The sequence below is a fragment of the Lathyrus oleraceus genome, chromosome 6 (assembly GCF_024323335.1).
Source record: "Lathyrus oleraceus cultivar Zhongwan6 chromosome 6, CAAS_Psat_ZW6_1.0, whole genome shotgun sequence".
NCBI classification, from domain to species: Eukaryota; Viridiplantae; Streptophyta; class Magnoliopsida; order Fabales; family Fabaceae; genus Lathyrus; species Lathyrus oleraceus.
Genome location: NC_066584.1, coordinates 80,959,004 through 80,981,335, shown reverse-complemented (window position 1 = coordinate 80,981,335; position 22,332 = coordinate 80,959,004). Strand labels below are relative to the sequence as shown.

At 36.5% G+C, this 22,332-nt stretch overlaps 1 protein-coding gene across 1 annotated transcript; it reads left to right on the top strand.

Annotated features, from left to right (window-relative positions):
• Positions 1 to 352: 352 nt before the first annotated feature.
• Positions 353 to 5,184, top strand: LOC127096832 (serine/threonine-protein kinase Nek2). Its single transcript, XM_051035369.1, has 14 exons — positions 353 to 967; positions 1,054 to 1,120; positions 1,231 to 1,296; positions 1,918 to 1,964; positions 2,082 to 2,127; positions 2,248 to 2,328; positions 2,436 to 2,478; positions 2,573 to 2,622; positions 2,699 to 2,780; positions 2,906 to 2,955; positions 3,095 to 3,168; positions 3,476 to 3,527; positions 3,687 to 4,142; positions 4,244 to 5,184. The coding sequence occupies exons 1-14, from the start codon at positions 882 to 884 to the stop codon at positions 4,865 to 4,867; spliced, it is 1,824 nt and encodes a 607-aa protein (XP_050891326.1). The 5' UTR covers positions 353 to 881; the 3' UTR covers positions 4,868 to 5,184.
• The last annotated feature ends 17,148 nt before the right edge of the window (positions 5,185 to 22,332 follow it).

Genomic DNA, 22,332 nt, shown 5'->3' with positions numbered 1-22,332 from the left:
TATTGTCTTATATCTTCGAAGTATGAGAATTGGTGGGAGCTTGGTCTGGTAGTTGTGTATCGTTCGCATACATCTCTTGGAAGCATTTTGTTTAATGGCGTGGGTTGATAAACATTCAAGCGAGGAAGGTCAAGATGAGTTTAATTTGGTTGTCGATTGTTTGGAGCCTTTGAAAGGTTAGGAATGATAACGTTTTCAACAACGACATTTGTTATTTGATCGATATAATTGGAAATATTAAATTCTTAGTTTAGAAATGGTCTTGCATAAGAGAAATTTCTTACTCCAAGTCTAATTTTTATGATTTTAACTTATCTCCTTCGACTAGTTGGTGTTGGTTGGGAATCTCTTCTCTTAGGGTGTGAGTACCTCATCTACTCTTTATCAATGCAACTTACTTTTAGAAAGAAAAAAAAAACACCAAATCCAAAAATATTGAAATGTGTTTTACAACCCCACCCTTAAATTAGCAGCTCAATAGTGACAAGAGAGGGTAAACTTGTTTTGTGGCGTGGGCAGGTAGTAGTAGTAGCAGCATTGCCTTTTGTTTGTGTTTGGAGCCATTTTCACATCCCTGACAGCGTTTCAAACACGAACAGTGACGCATAGAATAACACCAGTATTAGGAAACAGGAATAGGAATACGCGGGGGTCAAAGTCCAAAAGTGTAAAACCTCTGGAAAAGGACTGAAGAAAGAGAAATACAATAAAAAAAAAAGAGAGCACGGAAATGGTCGGGTTGCTCAACGCTGCACCTCATTTACTTCACATGACATAATCAATTCACCTTTCACCCTTTCTCTCTTTTATCAATACTAACACTACACTCATGTTTCCACGTTCAAGAACTGAACTGAACTGAACTGAAGTTGTAGAACAAAATGGAACAGTATGAAGTTCTAGAACAGATTGGTAAGGGCTCTTTTGCTTCTGCTCTTCTTGTAAGACACAAGCATGAAAACAAAAGGTCATGCTCTAACTCTCACTTACTTCATTTACAATGTGTTGTTGTTCTTTCAAGTAATGTGAGTTCATCTGTAATAATATGTTTAGGTATGTGCTCAAGAAGATCCGCCTTGCTCGTCAGACTGAAAGAATCCGTAGATCTGCTCACCAGGAGGTCACACCCTGTTAATTATTTTTGAAATGTGGAAGGGGGAAACTTGTTTTGTGTTTCTAAATTTGTTACACTTTAAAATGCTTTGTTGGTGGTGGCTCCTTGTTTTGCAGATGGAGCTTATTTCTAAAGTTCGTAATCCATTCATTGTAGACTATAAAGATTCATGGGTAGAAAAGGTCAGCATTTTTATTTTATTTTTGCTCTTGCTTTTTCTTGTAATCTTGTGTTCTTGTCTTGTCTTGTTAAGAGTGAGAGAGTCTCACGTCGAATAATATATCGCCTAAACATGTGTTTATAAGTCAGGACAATCTTCATTTTACAAGTTAGTTATGTAAGATTGAGTTAGGCCCAACCACAATTCTTAAGATGGTATCAGAGTCTAATTTAAAATCTGGTGGGCCACCTACCATTTATGTCTACACTCCAGATGTCCAGTCCTAGGCGTGTCGGACCACCTATCATTTATGTCCACACTTCAAATGTCAAATCCTGTAAGTGGTTGGTGGGTTAAGAGTCTCACATTGGATAGTATATGTCTGAACATATGTTTGTAAATGTCTGCTAGATTTGAAGTTTTGATTTATGTTGACACAAATGACTTGTTCTGCACTTGAAAAATTAAGTGATTTGTTATTCACTTGCTTCTTTACAAATGTTGTGTTTGTTATCATTATTTATGATACAAATGAAGATATTGATTGATTGTGTGCTCCTTTTGTAAAACAGCTGGGTTTATAGTTCTTGATTAATTTGTGATTCTGAAATTTGAGAGCTGTTGCCTTCACTTTCACTTTCAGGGTTGTTTTGTATGTATTGTCATTGGCTATTGTGAAGGAGGAGATATGTGAGTCCTTATTCTCATTGAATTCGAGTATTTTTGAGGAACTCGCAACATTTGAAGACGTTTTTATCTTTTAAAATGCTGATTATGTAGTTCTTCTTTAACTTCTTTGTTGTAAAGGGCTGAAGCTATTAAAAAGGCTAATTGTGTTCATTTTTCTGAAGAGGTTGGTTACTCTTGCAGAAAATCCCTTTACTTCTTAACCTGGAGTGAAAAAATTTCAGTCCTATTTGAATTTATAGCTTTTTGATACTTAGTTCTCCGATCAATATCATCTTTTATACAGAGGCTTTGCAAGTGGCTAGTTCAACTCTTGATGGCACTTGATTACTTGCATACAAATCATATTCTTCATCGTGATGTCAAGGTGAATGGTTTCTGTAAATTCAATCACTGAAAGTGCTATTATATAGCTTGACAAAAGATATATTGTATCTTCACTTTTTATTGACGCGTTATCCACGTTGGTTTCAGTGTTCAAATATATTCTTGACAAAAGATCAAGATATACGTCTAGGTAATGGCTTTCTACATTCTATCCTCACACCATAGTACTGCACTTGGAGTCTGAATATCTATGAAGTTATGCTTTTTTTTTGTTGTGGATGCAGGTGACTTTGGTCTTGCTAAAATGTTGACAAGTGATGATCTTGCTTCTTCGGTAAGTTTTATGGCTACACTATTCTTTGGATCATTTTTTACTTTTTTTTCTAACTGAGTTGTTGCCCTGTGATTAGATTGTGGGGACTCCGAGTTATATGTGCCCCGAGCTTCTTGCTGATATACCGTATGGATCTAAGTCAGATATCTGGTCTTTGGGTGAGTAACATAGGTTCCTTTTGCACTCATAAGATCTTCTAGACTTCATAACCTTTTCCTTTCTCTTGTTTTACAGTTATGCTGTAAATTGCAATTGACATTGGTTTTAACATAATATTTATCAGGATGTTGTGTATATGAAATGGCTGCGCACAAACCAGCTTTTAAAGCTCTCGTAAGTCACTATTTAAGCGTGGTGATTATTCACTTTTTCTTTTGAAACATTATTTGTCAAAAATCATTTGAGACATAGAATATTAAGTTTTTGCAACATGAAACCGGCGAGACATTTTAGCAGTCTTTTATTTGTGCAGGATATGCAAGCACTAATTAACAAAATAAACAAGTCGTTAGTGTCCCCACTACCAACAGTTTATTCTGGTACTTTGTGAGTTCTCTATTTCCTAAGAATTTCATGTTACTCTTTATCTGTCTGTTCCTGTTTTTATTAGGACATTGTTGATACTGGTCAAATTAGTGACGAGTGACGACTCTTCACTGCATTCATATTCTGTCAAGCCTACCATTAGATTTTGCCTACCTGTGGCTTATAGGGTTTCAAAATTGCCGTGAATTGGAAACTTAAGCACTTTTGCATCCAGATTTGGACATATCTTATTGACTTGCATTCTTAATATTTGTTCAATGACATGATTTGTGTAACTTACTGTTTTATTTCTTTTTGCTTCTTTCAGTCGAGGCATGGTGAAGAGTATGCTACGGAAAAATCCCGAGCATAGGCCAAGTGTATGTTTTCCGTTAAGTATTTCTTTGTGTTTATCTAAATGTGGATTAATTCATGAAAACTAGTCTATTCTTTTTCCGTCGTTATATAACATGTTTACCAAAATTCAGCTTGATTAACTTTATTTTGATAGATTTATTAAACAAAGTTTGCTTTGGCAGGCTGCGGAGCTACTAAATCATCCACATCTTCAACCTTATATACTTAAAGTTCATCTGAAGCTAAACAACCCCAGAAGAAGTACTTTTCCATTCCAATGGACCGACTCGAACCATGCTAGGAGAAGTCGATTTGTAGAACCGGAATCTGTTTCCACTTTCTCTGGCAGAGTTAAGCGATTGTCATTCAGTAATGACAGGGCCTTGAATCCTAGTATTTCTGGAACTGAAGTAGGTTCTCTGTGTTCTACTCAAAGAGCTCAAGGATTCTCTACTTATTCAAAACATTATGAGCTATCCATTGGCTGTGTCCGTGAAGAACAGAATGCTAACAAATCAAAAGACACCAAGTTCTCAATTGTTCGTCAAATGGAAAGGAGAGCAGCTAAGGAGTCTGCCACCCCCCGGCGACAGATTACCCCATCAAAGATAGCCCATACTAGTTCCAAGCGCGATTCCGTAAGTTTAAGCTCTACATTACCTTATATAGTGAAGAGTAGGTATATTATTAAAGAAATTCGGCCTCTATCGTTTTATTGATTCTGCGTTCATCATTTCAGCTTCCATCATCTTCTACTCCAGCTGGTAAATTTACCCCACCGTCTCGCAGAGCTTCCCTTCCATTGCCTACAAGATCCACAGCCACGACCACTCCTTACAGAGCCAATGTTGATCTTCTTCGAAATGTGGACTCTCCTAATATTTCTGTGAATGCGCCACGAATTGACAAGATTGCCGAGTTTTCTTTGGCCCCTGGTGAGGATCATCCTCTCTTCCCTGTGCCCGGAACATCATCAACATCAGCTCAATGCTCTTCTAGTTCCCCAAGGAGCGCTGCTGACTACACAATCACAAAAGACAAGTGTACAATCCAGATTGTGGGCAAAGCCAATGTCCCTACCAGTGGTGCTCTAGTTTCGTGTGGCAATGAATGCTATGAACATGTCACAACTGCTGTTTCAAGCAATTCATCGACAGATTCTCGTCAACGCAAGTTTGACACCTCGTCTTACGAGCAACGAGCGGAGGCATTAGAAGGGTTGCTCGAGTTCAGTGCCCGGCTTCTACAACAACAGAGGTTTGAAGAGCTGGAGGTGTTGTTGAAGCCATTTGGACCTGAGAAGGTTTCTCCAAGGGAAACAGCCATTTGGTTGACTAAGAGCTTTAAAGAAACTGTGGTCTAAGGTTATCTCACGCACTTTTGTATCATTGACATGACAATAGTGTAGACTAATGTAGTACTACATATGACCTTGTAGTTTGAAGAATAGCTTAGCTTCTAATGTCATTGTTCTTGTTGACACCATTAGCATAATCTTGTAGTTTGAAGAATAGCTTAGCTTCTAATGTCATTATTCTTGTTGACACCATTAGCATATTCTGAGATGTCCACACTTCCCTCCCTTGCACTTGCACAAACAGTTTGACAATGTAAGATGACATTACCAATGTATTTATATTAATGTTAGAATTCTGTACGCCAAAAAAAGTTGTTAGTTGAAAATATGTATATTCTTATGTAGAATTGTATTTCTAAATAATGATTGTGTTACCACACATAATGCCTGTTTATGATGGTGTGTGCTGTACAAAATAGGGTTACATAATCAATATAATAAATACAATATTAATTTTAATCAATTATATACATTGTTAGTAATGTATTCTCAACCGTCTTAATGTCATCTGCTATGAGCTCTTCTTGTTATAAATGTAATCGATTTGAAAGTCTCCTTTAAGATTTCATCCAAAAAAGAGAGCCTTCAGTGATATAGTAAACATGTCAGTCTGTTATATGATGATAAACTATCTCTATGTACTTGGTCTGTTCATGGAAAATTGAATTAGACGCTGGAGAACAATTTGTTTGTCATATAAGAGTGTTGTTGTCAGAAGGTCTCCTTGTCTTATCTCTAAGAGTACTCCTTTAAGGTTGTGGCCATAATGCGATTATCGACTTCTGCACTAGATAAGGAAAATGTGTTGTGTTTCTTGCTTCTCTTTGAGATTGTATTTCCTCCAACAAAAATACAATACCCGACAGTATTCCAACTCAATCAACATTTGAATAACAAGTAAGTTTAGCACCACCTTTGTCTTTCATATAATAGTCATCTCTCTGCCTCATTTGTTATATATTTAAGAACTCAAACAACTAGTTCCAATTTCTATCACAAGGAGCATTCAAAAATTGGCTTATAATACTTAATGCAGGTATGAGTACTACGAGATACTTGAGTTGGCCCACAAGAGGATAATATCTTGGGTCTTTCAGTGGATCCCCTTGACCTATAAAAATATTTACATTAGAATCTATAGAAGTATTAATAATATGACAATCAAACATGTATATTTCACTTAGAATATCTAATGCATACTTGTGTTGGCTAATTGTAATGTTTGATGAAGATCAGACGACTTTAATGCCCAAGAAGTATTTGAGTGGACTCAAATAGATGGATATACATATACATCATTCCGAGTAAATGAATGAATGAAGAAAATGGAGAAATCAACTTCACATATAGTCATACCAAATTGTATTGAGGAAAAGTTAAAGCGCTAAAAAACCAAGCACATGGGGATTGTTTCAACCCATAAAGAGAATAATGAAGCCGCTAAATAAGTCGAAAATCACCAAGAATAGAAAACTTGTAGGTTGGTCCATATAAACACTTTCTACTGCAACCTCTCCATGTAAAAAGATATTTTTGACGTCTAACCGATGAAGCGACCAATGATAAATGACAACCATTGTAAGAAAGAAGCGAGCAAAATAGATTTTGGTCACACAAAAAAAAGGTCAGCATAATTAAGACAAAATATATGTGTGCGACCTTTATCTACCAACCAAGCTTTAACAAAATCTATCTAATTATCTAGCCTAACTTTTAGTGTGTAAATCCATCGAAAATCCACTATAGCATTATCTAGTGGTAAGAGAAAAATGTTGCAAGAGTTATTTGAATGTATAAGACCATCACTTCCACCATTATTTGATGCCAATTGAGACCAATTATGGTTTTACCTATATATTAGGAAATTTCTTTATGCATCCTATATATTATTAGGGCACCACGTGAAAATACAAAAATGCCCCTAGTTTTTAGAGATGTATCTTCGGACGCACCCTAAGTAAATAGAATTCTGACTTAACGTTAAAAAATTTCAAAGATGCATCTTCAAAATTATTTTGGAGATGCATCTTTGGACGGTATTGGAGCTTAGAATCCTTCTCCTTCCTCGTTTCTAAAAAAGGTAAAAAAAATTCAAACTCTATCAGAAGACTTTCCATCAACCAAGTTCAAAATCAAACAACCAAGCTCAAAGGTTCTTCAATTAACATCAAGTACATCAAAGCCATCATCAAACATTGAAGTAAACTCTAAATTTGTAAGTTTTTGATATTTTGAATTTTTTTGAGTTTTTGTGTAAATGAGTAGAATTTGATGATTTAGGTAAAAAATATGGGTAGAAATTACATGAATGATAGTTTATACGTAATGTAAAACATGTTTGTTGGTTGAAAATAACGATCAAACCATTATTTTTAGGGTTTGCATTGTCTCACTTCTCCTCATTTGCCTGAGCGCGTGATGCGGCAGTTCGGCTCCCATACACCCTATTGCCACTTCTCCTCCTACTATGATATGTAGAGACATGGATGTCATGTTTGATGATTATCAGAGTCATCTAGTACCGGAGGAGGCTCGGGAAACCATAACTGATAGTAACTGGAACTATATCGACATGTACATCAGGTGGTTCTTTAGGGTATCACATCCGTATATGGTGTAGATTGCTCTAGGAGATCCACCGAGGCCAGTTCATCAGGATATACTAGAGGAGGAGAAGATACGGTTAAATCATGCTCATGATGTCTTGCCTAGATGTCGTTGCATAGTGGATATTGCGCAGGCAGCCATTGACAGATGTATCTTTCCTGATGGGTCTGAGGTGAGGTAGGTCCTGGAAGCATGAGAGACACTGATGTATCAGAGGCAGTGTTGGAGGACGGGGGATAGTGGATGTCGAGGAGCACGAGGATCTAGAGGAGACGTAGTTCGACATACACAGTTGTTGGTGTAAGCCCTATAGGCCAATACTTTTGGTACTTGTATCGAATTATTTATCAATAATAAATGGTTTTTTATTTATTATGTTTGTTTAATAAAGTCCCTAGAATAGCTAGTCCATTTAATGTATCAAGTGTGACTTAATCATGAGATCCCATTAAAAATAAGGACACTATTCTTAAAGTATATGTAGTCGAGCTTTATTGTGAAGTGGGATAACATTAAAGCATTAAGACTATGTATATAGACTGATTATCACATCTCATGGGTCATGGATAAGGAATTATCAAGTATTAAACATAGGTATGAATATTAAGAGTAATATTTATACTGGATTGACCCGCTATGAGAATACTACATAGAATGTTATGCAAAGTGTCATAAGTTATTCTCATGGTGATAGTGGTGTATACTACCCTTCGACCTGAAAGTACTATGAACCCTAGATGTAGAGCCGAGTGTTTTATTGCTGATCAAACGTTGTCTGTAACTAAATGACCATAAAGACAGTTGATGGGTACTCCACGAAGCATGCTGAGGGACATGCATGACTTAGATGGAATTTGCTCATCCTGCATAACAGGATAAATGTCTAAGGTCCCAATATTAAACTTGACAAGGATGACACGGTCTATGCCTTGTGTTCAATATAAACATAAGGACAAAAAAGGGTAATTATACACACAAGTATTATCACAAAAAGAGATTTGTCAGATCACATGAAATTTTCGTGTCTTGGGTAGCACAGATGTGTTGCTAGATACCGCTCACTATTTATTATGTTAAATACGTGATTTAATATAATGTTTAATATCGCGAAAACCTACAAGGTCACACACAAAAGGACAGATTGATGAGAGACAGAGTAAATAAGGAACACCGTAAGGCACGGTACACTTAAGTGAATTGTAGAACATCGTAAGGTACGATGCACTTAAGTAGAATACGAAATATGTTAAGGTACCACACACTTAAGTGATTTTCGGTATACCATAAGATATGGGCCACATACACTTAAGTGGGCTTTCTAGCTTGCAGCCCACACAAGTGGTTCTATAAATAGAACCCTTGCGCAGAAGCATTTCACTTGATGAAATTTTGTTTCTTTATTTCTTTCTCTCTCTCTCTCTCTCACTCACTCACTCAAAGCATTCATTTGTAGCAGCTAGCATTAAGACTGGAGGAATTCGTTTGTGTGGACTGAGAAGAGACGTTGTCACCATTCAATGCTCGTATTCACTCCTTAGATCTGCATCAAAGGTTTCAATCACCACAAGAGGTAATGGTTTCTATCACTGATCATGCCCATTCATAAGGATCACTAAAGGAAATATTTTAATTTTTGCTGCGTCTTGGATCGCAATTTTCCTTCAGTGGTATCAGAGCCACTTACAAAATCATACATCTGATAGCTGTTTATTTTCTGTATTTTCTGTATTAATACAATTAAAAGACATAATGAATTAAATAATAACTGAGTAATTGAATTTGACATCATGTGTGTACGATTTGGATGATTGATGTTGACTTGCTTCAGAATCCAACATTAGTATGGTGAATCAATTTATATATATGATATAAGTAATTTTGATGCAAAATATGGTATATATGATATACTATTTCTATTTTGTTCATTCAAACACTTAATGATTGTTATTCCTTTGGGCGATCATTGATCATATGCTTCGGAATCCGACATTAGTATGGTGAAGCAATGACGTATTGATCAATCATATTGAATTATCAATCGAGGTGTATTTGACAGTATGAAATTGTTGCATTAGGGTTCATGATGGTACAAGGTTTGTGTTGTCAAAGAGTTATGCGATTAGGGTTGTGACTGCACAAGAGTTGTGCTTTAAAGTATCAAGTGTTGATACGAAAAACGATGTCGGTTTCAAATGAATTGTTCATTAAATAAATGAATTGTCAGCGCCCCCTGCCCCTGACAACCCCGTAGGGGGCGCTGCCCCCTTGACCCCCGTCCGCTGAACAGCCAGCGGAACCACCGTCCGCTGACTGGGCAGCGGAACCCCGACTAACTCTATGTAGTATGATCAATCGCCGAAATTTAATTTGGTTTATTTAATTAACATAATTTAAATTAATAATAATAATGTATTTATTATTATTGTCTTGTGGTGATCAATTATAGCCTTAGTTTTCCTTTATTTTGTTTTTGGGATTTTAAAATACGATATACGTGTCGTGTCTCTCTTTTAATCTCTTAATGTAATTTCTTTTCTTATCTCACTCCCTCGTATGTAAAACAAGTTTTTTTTATGTAATATAATGTTATGAAGAAATAGAAGAATACAATATCAAAGGAGGACAACCTTGAAGATCTTACTTGGAGAAGCTTAAATTGTTATTAGGTTAGCTTAGATTCTCTCATTGGCTTGGGAGAACAATTGTGCTATGGGCCATAACTATTTCATTTTGTATGTATGTTGATGCATGTGGATGTATGTGAGAGACGATTTATATGATAAATAAGCCGATGAGATCAAAATAATTGCAAATTCCCTGAAATTAAATATTAAGTTTATGTTTTCCAAGTTTTAGCATTCATCAAAACTAGTATCAAATAATGTAGGTTTCGCCTACACGAGGTGCATGTTCTATATTAGTAAGGTGCAATGGGATAATTGTAATATCCAATTTCTAAAATAATGGGTCAAACTTAACTAAACAAATTATAATAAGATTATATACGTTTAGAAGCAAGAGTTGGAAATGATCCATATGATGGATTGGAATAAGGGGTTATTCACCCAACTAAAATATTCGAGAGTTGTATTAGATACAATTGGAATGAGTTCCTACCTAAATAATCTAGTTTTGTGTAATCCCCCTACGCAGACTTAAAACAAAGTGAAATGTGGATCTCGACCCACTAGAAAACCTTCCAATGGGATTTTCCGAATCAAATGGTGAGGGTCGTTTGTTTTGAGTAAAATAGTGGGAGCATATTTAATTAAAGGCCAAAATGAATATGTTATTTTAATGATACTTATATTTTCATAGTTTTCATGTAGATTACCATGACAACAAACACCTCTAACAACATTTTACGATCAATCCTTGATAAGGAAAAATTGTCTGGGACAAATTTTCTGGATTGACACTGAAATCTGAGGCTTGTCCTCAAGCATGATAAAAAGATATATGTCTTGGAGAAACCTGTTCCTAAAGAGGAACCTCCTAGTTCTGCACCTAAGGCATGAAGAGATGCTTATAAGAAACATGTTGATGATTCCAATGAAGTTGCTTGCCTCATGCTAGCTACCATAAACTCGGAGTTGCAAAAGCAACATGAGAACATGGCAACGTTCGATATGATCAGACACCTGAAGATGCTCTATCAAGATCAGGAAAGGCATGAAAGGTTTGAAGTTTCAAAAGCCCTTTTACAAGGCAAGTTAGCTGAGGGAGCCCTTGTAGGTCCCTATGTGCTCAAGATGATTGGGTATGTGGAGAACCTTGAGAGGTTGGGTTTTCCCCTCGGAAAGGAACTTGCGACTGATTTGATCTTGCAATCGTTACCAGAGAGCTTTAGTCAATTTTCCTTAATTTCAACATGAATGATATGGACAGAACTCTTCCTGAACTGCTAGGCATGTCAAGAACTGTTAAGCAGAATCTGAAGTCAAAAGGGAAGTCCATTATGATGATCGGAAATGGAAAGAAACATAACAAAAAGCCCACCAAGCAGGGTGGTAAAAGGAAGGGCAAGGAAGTTGTCAAACCCAAACCCACTGCTCCTGCTTTGAAGCCTAGTGGAGGCATAACAAAGGATGACACTTGCTTCCATTGTGGTAAGACCGGACACTGGAAGAGAAACTGCCCAAAGTACTTGGAAGATAAGAAGATGAAGTAGAGACTTCAACTTCAGGTATTTTTGTTATTGAAATTAATCTATCTACTTCTGCATCATGGGTATTAGATACTGGATGCGGTACTTACATTTGTATCAATATGCAGAGGCTAAAAAAAATAGAGATTTGGCAAAAGGTGAAGTTGACCTACGAGTTGGCAATGGAGCAAAGGTTGTTGCTTTAGCCGTAGGAACTTATGTATTAACTTTACGTATTGGTTTAATAATTCAGTTAGAGAATTGTTATTATGTACCTGCAATTAGCAGGAATATTATTTCCGTTCTTGTTTGGACAAGTTGGTTTTTCATTCCTAATAAAGAACAATTGTTGCTCCATTTATTTGAATGATATATTCTATGCTAATGCACAAATGAACAATGGACTATATGTCCTTGGTCTTGAAATGCCTATTTATAACATTAATACTAAAAGGATGAAACCTAATGAGTTAAATCCAACTTACCTTTGACATTGTCGATTAGGCCACATAAATGAGAAACGCATTTCCAAACTCCATAAAGATGGACTCTTGGACTCTTTCGATTATGAATCATATGAGACACGAAGATCTTGTTTAATTGGAAAGATGACAAAGTCTCCATTCACAGGAAAAGGTGAAAGAGCTAATGATCTTTTGGCCCTCATACATACTGATGTATGTAGACCACTGAACATACCATCCAGAGGAGGTTTTCAGTACTTCATCACATTTACTGATGATTTCAGTAGATATGGTTATGTGTATTTAATGAAACACAAATCAGAGTCCTTTGAAAAGTTAAAGCAATTCAAAAATGAAGTACAAAACCAACTAGGTAAGAATATTAAAACTCTTCGATCAGATCGAGGTGGTGAAAATTAAGCCTAGAGTTTGATGACCATCTGAAAGAGTGTGAGATTCTATCCCAACTTACTCCTCCTGGAACACCCCAATGTAACGGTGTATTTGAGAGAAGAAATCGAACCTTTTTAGACATGATCTGATCCATGATGAGTCATGCCGATCTTCCAAACTCCTTTTGGGGACATGCACTATTGACAACAGCTTACACACTTAACCGTGTTCCATCCAAAAAAGTTGAGAAGACACCATATGAGATATGGAGTGGTAAGAAACCACATATGTCTTCTATGAAGATTTGGGGTTGCGAAGTTTATGTGAAACAACAAATTTCAACTAAGTTTGACCAAATCTGACAAATGCTTATTTGCGGGGTATCCAAAAGAAACAAGAGGGTATTACTTCTACAATGCTTCTGAGGGAAAATTATTTGTCGCTCGAACTGGAGTCTTCCTAGAAATGGATTTTATTTCCAAAGGAATCAGTGGGAAGAAAGTAGAGCTTGAAGAAACTCAAGAATCACAAAGCATTGATACCCATATCGAGGAATTAGAGTAGAAAAAATAAGAAGTTGTGGAAGAGCAATCTGCTCAAGTAGAACAAGACCGACATAGGTCAAGCAGGATACGTCACATACCTGAGAGATATGGATATCTCATAACTGATCAAGGTGATGTATTACTCATGGATCAAGATGAGCATGTGACCTACCAAGAGGCCATGACTGGTCCTGAGCCTGAGAAGTGGCTAGAAGCCATGAAATCTGAAATGGATTCCATGTACACAAACCAGGTTTGGACCTTGGTAGAGCCTCTTGTAGGAGTTAACCCTATAGGATACAACCGGGTCTTCAAAAAGAAGACTGACATGGATGGTAAGGTACATACCTATAAGGCAAGACTGGTTGCAAAAGGATATAAACAAATTCATGGGGTTGACTATGATGAAACCTTTTCACCAGTTACAATGCTTAAATCTGTTTGGATTTTACTTGTTATCGCTGCATATCATGATTATGAAATATGGTAGATGGATGTCAAAACTTCTTTCCTTAATGGGAATCTTCCTGAGGATATGTACATGACACAGCCTGAAGGATTTGACATACCAGAAGAAGCCCAAAAGATATGCAAGTTACAGAGATCAATTTATGGATTGAAGCAAGCTTCCAGAAGTTGGAATCTTCATTTTGATGAAACAGTAAAACAATATGGATTTATCAAGAATGAAGATGAGCCTTGTGTCTACAAGAAGGTTAGTGGGAGCATGATAATATTCCTGGTATTATATGTAGATGACATATTACTCATAGGAAACGATGTCCCTACCCTACAACAAGTAAATACTTAGTTAGAAAAATGCTTTTCTATGAAGGACCTAGGTGAAACAACTTATATATTAGGAATCATGATCTATGGAGATAGATCACAAAAAATGCTTGGCCTAAGTCAGACTACATACATAGACAAAGTGATGAGACAGTTTAATATGCATGATTCCAAGAAAGGAATCATACCTATGCAACATGGCATGTGTATATCAAAAACACAATCCCCTTCAACTAAGAAAGAAAAGGATCGCATGAATAAGATTCCATATGCATCTGCAATAGGATCTATCATGTATGCCATGTTATATACTCGACCAGATGTCTCGTATGCTTTAAGTGCAATGAGTAGGTTTCAATCTAATCCCGGTGATGCTCATTTGGGTAGCTCAAGAATATCCTTAAGTATTTGAGAATGAATAAGGACTCATTATTGATATATGGAAGTTAGGAAGAGCTTGCTGTAATTGGATAAACCGATGCTAGCTTCCAGACAGATAAGGATGACTTTAGATCACAATATGGTTATGTGTTCTACTTAAACGGTGGCGCTGTGAGCTGGAAAAGTTCAAAGCAAGATATAGTTGTTGATTCTACAACTGAGGCCGAGTATATTGCTGCCTCAAGTGCAACAAAGGAAGTTGTTTGGAGCAAAAAGTTCATTAGTGAACTTGACATAGTTCCTAGCATTTTGGATCTCATTGATCTCTATTGTGATAACAATGGTGCTATCGCACAAACTAAGGAGTCTAGATCTCACCAACTATCCAAACACATACTTAGGCATTATCACATCATTCAAGAGATAATAGATAGAGGAGATGTGAAAATATGCAGAGTACCTACACTTGACAATATTGCTGATCCACTAACAAAGCCTCTTGCATAGCAGAAGCATGATGACCATACTAGATCTATGGGTATTAGGGGTATGCCTGATTGGCTCTAGTGCTAGTGGGAGACTGTTGGTGTAAGCCCTAGAGGCCAATACTTTTGGTACTTGTATCGAATTATTTATTAATAATAAAAGGCTTTTTCTTTATTATGTTTGTTTAATGAAGTCCCTAGAATATCTAGTCCGTTTAATGTATCAAGTGTGACTTAATCACGAGATCCCATTAAACATAAGGACATTATTATTAAATTATCTGTAGTCGAGCTTTGTTATGAAGTGGAATAACATTAAAGCATTAAGACTATTATGTATATAGACTGATGATCACATCTCATGGATCATGGATAAGGAGTTATCAAGTCTTAAACATAACTATGAATATTAGGAGTAATATTTATATTGAATTGACCCGCTATGAGAATACTACATAGAATGTTATGCAAAGTGTCATAAGTTATTCTCATGGTGATAGTGGTGTATACCACCCTTCGACCTGAAAGCACTATGGACCCTAGATGTAGAGCCGAGTGTTTTATTGCTGATCAAACATTGTCCGTAACTGGATGACCATAAAGACAGTTGATGGGTACTCCACGAAGCATGCTGAGGGACATGAGTGACCTATATGGAATTTGCCCATCCTGCGTAACAGGATAAATGTCTAAGAGCCCAATATTGAAATGGACAAGGATGACACGGTCTATGCCTTGTGTTCAATATAGAAATAAGACCAAAAAGGATAATTGTACACACAAGTATTATCACAAAAAGGGATTTGTCAAATCACATGAAATTTTTGTGTCTTGGGTAGCAGTGATGTGTTTCTAGATACCACTCACTATTTATTATGTTAAATACGTGATTTAATATAATTTTCAATATCACAAAAACCTACAGGATCACACACTCAAAAGGACGGATTGATGAGAGACAGAGTAAATAAGGAATATCGTAAGGTACAACGCACTTAAGTGAATTATAGAACATCGTAAGGTACAAAGCACTTAAGTAGAATACGAAATGTGGTAAGGTACCACGCGCTTAAGTGATTTTCGGTATACCATAAGATATGGGCTACATACACTTAAGTGGGCTTTTTAGCTTGTAGCCCACACAAGTTGTTCTATAAATAGAACCCTTATGCAAAAGCATTTCACTTGACGAAATTTTATTTCTCTCGCTCTTTCTCACTGAAAGCCTTCATTCGTAACAGCTAGCACTGAGACTGAAGGAATCCGTTCGTGTGTACTGAGTAGAGGCGTTGTCACCATTCAACACTCATGATCACTCCTTATATCTGCATCAAAGGTTTCAATCACCACAAGAGGTAACTGTTTCTATCACGATCATGCCCATTCGTAAGGATCACTAAAGGAAAAATTGTAATTTCCGTTGCGTCTTGGATCACAACTTTCCTTCAGGTTAAAAAATTCCAGAGATGCATCTTCAAAATTATCTTGGAGATGCATCTCTGGAGGGTATTGGAGCTTAGAATCCTTCTCCTTCCTCATTTCTAAAAAAGGTAAAAAAATTCAAACTCCATCAGAAGACTTTCCATCAACCAAGTTCAAAATCAAACAACCAATCTCAAAGGTTCTTCAATTAACATCAAGTACATCAGAGTCATCATCAAACATTGAAGTAAACTCTAAATTTGTAAGTTTTTGATGTTTTGAAAAGTTTTGTTTTTGTGTAAATGAGTAGAAATTGATGACTTAGGTAAAACATGAGTAGAAATTACATGAATGATAGTTTATACATACTGTAAAACATGTTTGTTGGTTGAAAATAACGATCAAACCATTATTTTTGGGGTTTGTATGTCTACACTGTCTCACTTCTCCTCATCTGCCTGAGCGCGTGATGCAGTAGTTCGGCTCCCAGACACCCTATTGTCACTTCTCCTCCTGCTACGACATGTAGAGACATAAATGTCATGTTTGATGATTATCAAATTCATGTAGTACCGGAGGAGGCTTAGGGAACCATAATTGATAGTGACTGGAGCTATATCAACGGGTACATCAGGTGGTTCTTCAGGGTGTCACATCCGTATATGGTGCAGGTTGTTCTAGGAGATCCACCGAGGTCAGCTCATCAGGAGATACTAGAGGAGGAGAAGACACTGTTAGATCATGCTCATGATGTCTTGCCTAGATGTCGTCGCATAATAAAGATTGTGCAAGAAGACATTGACATAGGTATCTTCCCTGATGGGTTTGAGGTGAGGTAGGTCATGGATGCCATTATGATGGAAGCATGAGAGACACTGATGTACCGGAGGCATCGTTGGAGGAAGGGAGGTAATGGATGCAGAGGAGCACAATGAGCTAAAGGAGCTGCAGTCTGGCATACATAGTAATATATAGTAGTTATACTTTGGATTCATTATGGATTGTATTTTATTTTCACTTCATTCTACTTTATTGTGTATTTCGACTTTATTTATATATGTCATTTTTGGACCATCTAGATTTATATATGTCATTTTTTGCATATCGAATGTATGGTTTAAATCTCATGACACAACAATGATATGATTCCAATGTGCACCATGAATTTTTTTTTAGAAATAAAAACCACATATTACCTTGATTTTTAACAAAACCGAGGGGACAATCAACTTATTATCTCGACTATTCAAAAATCTGAGGGGAAAACAATTTAGGAACCTTTTTTTATTATTATATTTTTTTTTTGTAAACTAAGTGATATATCTTGTCAGTTTCCTTAATAATTGAGGGATAAGATGATCAAATTTTACTATAGAAGCACTCATTAAATATATTTTATCCCAATCCTAACTTATATGTAGCCGCTCCAAATTCGAACGCATCATTCTCTTGGGATGCATCTCACAAAACGGTGTCGATGTTGTTGTTGTTGTTGTTGTTGTTGTATTTAGAAGCTTAAAAAAGTCCCCTGTGATGGATTGCAAGTACATACAACTATTTTTTCAATGTTGGAACAAATAATTCCTTTAGAAGTTGGATGCATTCAATGGAACAAATAACTCCTAGAAATTTGATGCGTGTAATATTTGAAACAGATAACTTTTTACACCAAAATTCTTCTTTTATTGTATTATTGTTTTTCAATATTCTGTGTAAACAATGTAATTTTAAAAAAATCATGTTCACCTCGATTTTTAACAAAACTGAGGGGATAAATTAGCGTGATAATTTTAGATATTGATCACCGTCCTTAAACAATTATTTTCCGTCCATTTCATGATTATCAACATTCAAGACAATACCATTAGTGATATGGGTGAAGCCTTAAAAATTTCAATTATAAAGGTCTTCTGATATCTATAATTGAAAAAAGAGACGTCATGAAGCGCTTGAAACTATCTAGATCCTCCACTTTAAATTTTGTCATTAAGAGTTCTCTATGATGGATTGCAAGTGCATAAAATTATCTCGATTCAAGGTTTGTGTTTTTAAATATTCATTTGTGCAGAAAGTCATTTATTTTTCTAACCATTTTTTTATTTTATATTAGAAACAAATAACTGCAAGGTGAAACATTTGATCTTGCCCAAATATCAAGGATCGAAGATCCAACATATGATCTTCAGGGATAAATTAATTTTTATTTTAATATTCCGTGTAAACAATGTAATATTCTTGGTAAACATTGTAGTTTGTAAACAAATTATTTTTATTTATTTTCTATGTAAACAGTGTAACGAATTTCAATAAAAAAAATATATCCTACCCCTCGGTTTTACTATAAACCGAAATGTATGAGGCACTAGTTTTGTAAATAAGAAAAATGCAGATGTTGGGGTTCAAACCCATGTGCAAATTAATTTATCCCTCGATGTTTAAAAAACCAAGGTGATAAGTGCTTACTATTCACGACGTCCTTCGTTACTGTTGATTCTAAATGTTGGCAGCAATTTTGGTAAAACAAAGAGTGTTCACAAGATGTTATGTGTGATGTCTTAACATAAGATATCCTATGTACCTGCTGGAGCTTAAGGAACATAATCATGCAGAATTGTTTAGAATGTCATACACAAGGTCATGGCATCTGATATATGTGTACCTGCTGGAGCTTAAATAAAAGACATGTTCATGCAGGATTGTTTCAAGATGTCATACACAATGTCATGGCATCTGATATGGTTGTACCTGCTGGAAGTTATAAAAGGAATTATGGAATTATGCAAGATTTTTCCAGGATGTCAGACCCGATGTCATGACATCCTGTACACAGAACATTCAGTGTGAATGTCTGGTGTTTTGTGATTGCACAATTAATGGCAATCTATGTATGATTGAAGATCTGATTTGCAGGCGCATTCAATCATGGATTACAACCTGATTTACTTATTTTCCAAGGAGATCTAACCAGCTGTCATAAGAAGATTTGATTGGAAAATAGATTTAGGGTTTTCAAGATGTCCAAGCCCAGCTGAAAGCTTCTATAAAAAAGGACTTAGAAAACCTGTTTTACAACACAACCAATACTGAGCGAAATATAGAGAGAGAGCTAGGGTTTGTGTCTGTTTAGTCGTGAGACTTGTAAGCCATTCAAGTCATCTTTTGATGATTGAATTGGACTGATTTGTGGTTGTAATTTATCACTCTAAAGCTGTTAAGCAAGAGTGTGTGTCTACTTGATCAAAGCTTTGAAGCAAGATCAAGTGTGTGTCTTCTTGATCAAAGCTGTTAAGCAAGATTAAGAGTGTGTCTTCTTGATTGAAACTGTGAAGTAAAATCAAGAGTGTGTTATTGAAAAGTGTTTTCTTTTCACAAGGGATTGTTGTTTAAGATCACATGTGTGATTGTAGGGAAGTGAGTGGGTTCTCATATCTAAGAGTGCTTAGGTAGAAATTGCACGGGTAGAGATTAGGTGAGAAAGACTATAACTTGTTGAAGTGTACGGAGAGTCTTTGAACTGATTCTATTTTAGTGAATTTCCTTCCAAGCTTGGTAGCCCCCAGATGTAGGTGAGTTAGACCGAACTGGGTTAACAATTGCCTGTGTATCTTTTGCATTACTTTTCTATATCTTTCTTCTGTTAGTGTAATTCTGATATTAGTGTCGTGACATTACTCTCAACATCTCATATCTGATACCAAAATTTCAATTGGTATCAGAGCAGGCATCCTGCTCTGGTTCTGGGTGAGATCTAGGGGCAATACTTTCTAGTACAATAGAGAGAGATAGAGGTTCTAACTACGACTATTGGAAACCTCGAATGGTAGCCTTTCTAAAATCTCTTGATAACAAGGCTTGGAAGGTTGTGTTGACAGGCTGGGTGCACCCTGTAGTTACTAAAGAAGGAGAAACCACTACTGAGAAAAAGCCTGAAGAACAATGGTCCAAGGAGGAGGATGACCTAGCCTTGGAAATTCTAAAGCATTGAATGCCATCTTCAATGGAGTGGACAAGAACATCTTCAAATTAGTAAACAACTGTGAAGTAGCTAAAGATGCTTGGGACATCCTTAAAACCACTCATGAAGGCACCTCTAGAGTGAAAATGTCCAGACTACAGCTGCTCACCACCAAGTTTGAAAACTTAAGGATGAAAGAAGATGAAAATATTCATGAATTTTACATGAGTATCCTTGAAATTTCCAATGCCTCTGGAGATTTGGGAGAGAAGATGTCAAAAGAAAAGTTAGTAAGCAAAATACTCAGATCACTCCCCAAGAGATTTGCTATGAAAGTAACAGCCATAGAAGAATCTCAAGACATCTCAAATATGAGAGTTGATGAGCTAATTGGATCCCTCCAAACATTTGAGATGGGAATATGTGATGGAGCTGAAAAGAAAGCCAAAAGCATAAGATTCATGTCAAACACTAAAGAGGAAGATGAGGAAGGTGGTCAAGATATTGATGAAGATATGGCAAATGAGATAGCAATACTGGGAAGACAGTTCAACAGACTGATGAAAAAGGTAGATGTGAGAGCAAAGGGCAATGTCAAGAATATCGCATCTGACATCAATAAATCCAACAACCTTGGTAAGAAAACAAAGTCTGAAGAAAAGCCCAGAGAAGTTCAGTGCTATGAGTGTAATGGATATGGTCATATTAAAACTGAATGTGAGACCTACCTCAAGAAACAAAAGAGGAGTCTTGTTGCCTCTTGGTCTAATGGAAGTGAAACAGAAGAAGCTACAAACCATGTGACTGCATTGACAGGAAGATGGGGATCTGAGGAAGAGTCAGTTGATGATGAAAGAACCTTTGAAGAGCTGGCCACTGCCTACAAAGAGTTGTGCCACAGAAGTGCAGGAGTGTGCAGACAAGTTGAAAGCAAGAAGAAAGTGATATCTCAGCTAGAAAATGAAAAGGAAGAGTATGTGGAAACCATCTCAAAATTGAAGACTGAAGCTGTATTCTTGAATTCCAAACTAGATGAGATGACTAAGTATGTAAGAATGCTTAACAATGGATCTGCCATCTTGGACAAGATTCTCCAGCCTGGCCAAATAATAGGAAATAAATTTGGCATTGGATTCAAGGCTGAGTGCAGTTACACTGGTTGTAAACCAAAATCCAAACCTAAGTGCAGCCATGTTAAAAGCAAACCTGAGATGTCACATCAGATGTCACAACAGCAAAAAGAAAAACATCAAAGATGGAGATGCCAATACTGTGGAAAATTTGGCCACCTGAAGCCCTTCTGTTATAAGCTATATGGTTATCCTGGCCCTGTTCAGTCTCAATACCAATCAAGATCCAAGCATCACAAGACTGTCAACAAAAAGCAATGGGTTCCTAAGACAAAGTTTACAAGTCTAATAGCTCATACTTCCCTCAGAGTTTCAGCCAAAGAAGATTGGTATTTTGACAGTGGTTGCTCCAAACATATGAGTGGGAACAAAAATCTGCTAACTGAACTTCACCCTCATGCCATGAGTTATGTTACCTTTGGTGATGGTGCAAAGGGTGAAATCAAGGGAATGGGTAGGTTGGATTACCCTGGAGTTCCTGACCTTGAAGATGTCCTACTTGTTAAGGGATTAACTGCTAATCTAATAAGCATCAGTCAACTGTGTGATCAAGGTCTGAATGTAAACTTCACTAGAACTGAATGTCTGATTACTAACAAGGAAAATGAAGTAATCATGAAGGGAGTTAGGTCCAAAGACAACTGCTACATGTGGAGCTCTCAAGAAACTGGATACTCTTCAATGTGTACCTTAGCCAAAGAGGAAGAAGTGAAGATATCATCAAATATTGGGCCATCTGCACCTTAAAGGTATGAAGAGGATCATATCAGTTGAAGTTGTTAGAGGAATTCCCAACTTAAAGATTGATGAGGGAAAAATCTGTGGAGAATGTCAGATTGGAAAACAAACAAGGCTGTCACACCAGAGGCTCAAACATGACACCACTACCAAAGTCTTGGAACTCTTTCATATGGACTTGATGGGACCCATGCAAGTAGAAAGCCTTGGTGGGAAGAAGTATGCATATGTGGTGGTGGATGATTTCTCGAGATACATCTGGATCAATTTTATAAGAGAAAAATTTGATGTATTTGAAGTCTTTAAGGAGCTTTGTCTGAAACTTCAAAGGGAAAAAGAAAGTCCTGTTGTCAAAATTAGAAGTGATCATGGGAAGGAGTTTAAGAACAACAAATTTGCTGATTTCTTCTCTTCA